At 42.3% G+C, this 3,989-nt stretch overlaps 1 protein-coding gene across 1 annotated transcript; it reads left to right on the top strand.

Annotated features, from left to right (window-relative positions):
- Positions 1–205: 205 nt before the first annotated feature.
- On the top strand, positions 206–3,686 carry LOC306785741 (DNA primase large subunit-like; the record flags this gene model as incomplete). Its single annotated transcript, XM_079280196.1, has 5 exons — positions 206–217; positions 779–905; positions 1,173–1,255; positions 2,312–2,380; positions 3,459–3,686. The coding sequence occupies 5 exons, from the start codon at positions 206–208 to the stop codon at positions 3,684–3,686; spliced, it is 519 nt and encodes a 172-aa protein (XP_079136322.1).
- Positions 3,687–3,989: the final 303 nt, after the last annotated feature.

Genomic DNA, 3,989 nt, shown 5'->3' on the forward strand with positions numbered 1-3,989 from the left:
TGGAACAACCTGGACAGACGATGGTGTGACGGTTTGCAGAGGTCTGGCACTTTAAAGTTTATGAATACACTTTACTCGTGTTTGCTTTTTGAGAGATCATGTAACTTTTTTTCCCAGCTATTAAATCAGTGACTCGCATAGTTTGACTGTAACCTAGTTAGTTGTCTCTCAACTAAAAGGTCAGGCCCCCTCCAATAATGCTGAGATGGGCAAAGAAGTGAGAACACAAACACCTGGAATGTGTTTCCATTTCTGTCTTTCTTTAGCCACATTGGATAATGTTGTCTTTGGGCCTGGGACAGTTAGTTTCATGAAATGGGAAATATTTTATAACGAGTAACTATAGCTGTCAAATAGATCCAGAGGAAGAACATGTTCAACACTTCCTTCTGGGATGCGTTTTAGACGTATACGGTAGTTTCAAATGAAGATACTCTAATAAAATACCTTTTTTAAGTGAGGTAGGAGTAGATACTGCTACGGTGTATTTGGGAGGTCCTTTTCTATTGAAAACACACTGTTCATGTTGTATCAAAGTGCTCTGCAGGATAAGGGTCAAAAGCAATTAAAATGGAAAGAATATCCATAATTCAGCTATCTGGAGTGTGACGACACCTGTACAGCAGGTTCTCTCTAATCGTTCTATATTTCATTGAGGAAAACAGTCAGAAGTGACGTGATGTACGACCGTGTCTCTTTTCACCCCAACCTTGTGCCTCTCGCGCTCTCATCCCCACTAATGCCTCCTGTCTCCTTTCCTGGCTCTCTTCCTCTCTAGTTTGACAAAGCATATGCCTACAGCGTGCGCCACATGTTTGGCAAAGAAGGCAAGCGAACAGACTACACCCCCTACAGTTGCATGAAGGTGATTTTATCAAACCCACCCAGCCAAGGCGACCATCATGGTGAGTTGATGACTGTCGGAAGACGCCATTACCCGTGTGATGAGCCACTCAGCCGCCATTATCAGGCTTTTTACTTCAAGTGCTTTGCCTGGAAACTGACACAACTGATAGTGGAGATTGCATGTGAGGCTCTAAATGCTGGTATTTTTAATGACAGACTATTTCAGCCCCCCCCCCCCCCCCCATCAGTGAAACAAGTAATGTGCCATGTTAACTGTGAATCTATGTGTTGATGCATTGTAATACATTTGAACTTTGTGTTTCTAGGCTGTCCTTTCCGTCACACTGACCCAGAACTGCTGAAGCAGAAGCTTCAGGCCTACAAAGTGTCTCCCAGTGGGATCAGTCAGGTGGGTGCCGTCCTGTCTAGGCTGGGCCTCAGACTAGCCTCCGCTATCTGCTTCTAACGGGGGACATTTCTCCTCTTATCGCATGGATGTTCATAAAATAATGTTTATCTTAAAGCATTTATTAGTTTCTGATAGATCTCCATACAGTAGAGGTTTATTTCTGCATGAGCTGCAATGTAAAGGCTGTTCTAGAATGATCTAGTGTGGATGTTCGGCATGCTGTTTCTCTAATCCCCTAAGAACCTTCCAGTCCAGGATAAATCCCGCTAATTGGACAGGAAGTGCTAAGTGAAGGGAGGTACCACACCAGTGAGTAAAAATATCACACTGGTGTGGTACTTTTCTCCTTTTGCATGAGAGGAAAAATAACTCCAATCACAACACAGCTGGTGTTTACTCGTGTTTTGTGTGCATCTTTTGCTAAATGTTCCTGGAATTCCAGTGAACAAAATAATAAAAAACTGCATCATTTTGGCATAAAGTAAGAAGTGCTCATCACTGATCTAAAACCAGCCCCGGTGATGAGCGTGCTTGTAGCAGTATCACGCTGCAGGCAGCCTTCAGGGATATAGGGAATAATGAAAGAATGAAACAGCCAAAACCAGGTTCCACAGAGTCTCTCTCGCGCTCGCTCGCTCTCTCTTTTTTTTTTGCTGAGTGCTGGAGACCTTTGGATTGATATTTTAGCAGGTGAGTTACCCTGAATATGCCGTCGCCAACACTCCAGTGCTTTTAGTGTAGTACCAGATTGTGAGAGGTCTTATGTGAAGCAGCCACGGCCCGGGCTTCAACATATCTGCGCACATCATCTCTTTTCAGCTTTGCAGAGCTTAAGAAAACCAGAAAGTAAAAAAAATATGAATCAGGGCATTAATATTTAAAGTAGCCCAAATAAGCCTGTGATCTGTTTTCTCTGCGTTTGCAAAGATCTCGTGACATCATCGTGTGTAAATGTACTGTGTCGGTATCTACGGTTTAACAGTTTAGGGAAAGAACATAGTCCCATATAAGCCAGTTTCTTCATTCTTTCTACCGTCTACCTTTTTTTTGTCTCAGATCCTGGAGCTGGTTAAAGGGATGCACTTTCAGCTGGCGTGCCAGAAGTACTTTGAGCTGACGCACAACGTAAGTGCAGATTTAATTAGAAGCCGGGTGTAACTGGGGCTACCTTTTGTCAGAGACGGGGGTTTGGTCCTCAGGAGAGACCCAGAACTGTCATCACCTCCATCATCAGCTGGCTGTCATAGCCACTTAATTTTCACAGGTTTATTATAGCGTTTAGATCTTTTTAGGCCCCCATGGACACTTGTTTAATTTAATCTGTTTTAGTTTGGATGCTTGAGTCATCATCCCTTTCAGTCACACTCAAGCGCCTCATTTTTAGAGAAGCAGCGATTGAAAGAAGGAACCACGGTCTGAAACTCAAAGCATTCTTACTTGTGACTTTAAATGCAAGACATGTTTCAGATGTTTGGTCGTTTCCTATAAATTCACATTCAAACACACCCATTCACCTGGAACGCCATTGTGTAAACTACTGCGACTCTGCTGAACATTTTACAAGATCAACTTCAAAAACTACAAACTGTCTAATACACTATGATGGATGTATGTATGTATGATATTTAAGTACAAGTTTATATGTGTATTGATCAACAACCCTTTAGGCCCAATGCAGATACATTATAATATTTTTCGAGGGAGTAGTAAAACTCCTCCATAATTGCCATTAAAACACATCACAACTATTTTTAGAAAATGATTTTCTTCACTCTAATTGTTCAACAATTAATTTAAAACATTGACTCTCAGTTCATGGTTTTTAAAACATCAATCACAATTGGCCAGTTGTTTTCCAAATGGTGTAAAATGTCCCAGGAAGAGCATTTGAGAGAGCTTGAGCGTGTTGATGGATTCATAGGTTTTTACTCCTCATGAGTGATTTTGACATTCTACATCCTGAAAGAGCATTTCGTCTTTTCACTCAATTAGAACGCTAATTTGGCCATGAAAGCCTGCTGTCCTCATCATTGTTAATAAATTCCACATCGTCTCCAATGAAGCAGATGTTACACGACCATCTCATAGCAGATGAGATAACATTGATTCAATCAATCAATCAACCAATCAATATGCCACCAACCTGCCTCTTGTGACGTCTATTCTCCTTCCTCCCCTGTGTTTTCTTTACTTCCTTGAGCAGATTGAGGAAGCCAATTTCTCGCTCAATCACCCCAACCAGTACTTTATAGAGAGTCAGAAAGCTTTGGGAGGAGGCAAGGACGTCAAGCGAGAGACGGACACTCCTCATAAGTCGCAGGAAAATCCTTCCGCCAAAGGATCCGGTGCCACCGGAGAGTCGGCAGCAAACACCTCGCAGGGTTTGGCTGAGATGACGGAGGAACTGGACTCCTACTTCCAAGATGCCTGATTTTCTTTTTGACGAGAACAATGTCATTGTATTTGCTGGCAGGAGGATGGATGACTTGTGGCAGGAGGATGGATGCAAATAAACTATTTCCACATTTGTATTATGCCGCCTTGGAATGTTGCCTCATAGTGCACAATGCACTTTATTCAAAGCATACATGGTCCGCAGATATTTCCTCCTCGAACTTCTGTTTGCAATCATTTGTGAACATTTTTGCACCAGTGTGGCAACATGGGCTGCTCTTTAGGAGGTCTCCACTCTTACTATCTGTTATCTTTAGATCCAATTAGATGCACTGAACAT

Source organism: Melanostigma gelatinosum, assembly GCF_949748355.1.
Source record: "Melanostigma gelatinosum genome assembly, chromosome: 12".
Lineage (NCBI taxonomy): Eukaryota > Metazoa > Chordata > Actinopteri > Perciformes > Zoarcidae > Melanostigma > Melanostigma gelatinosum.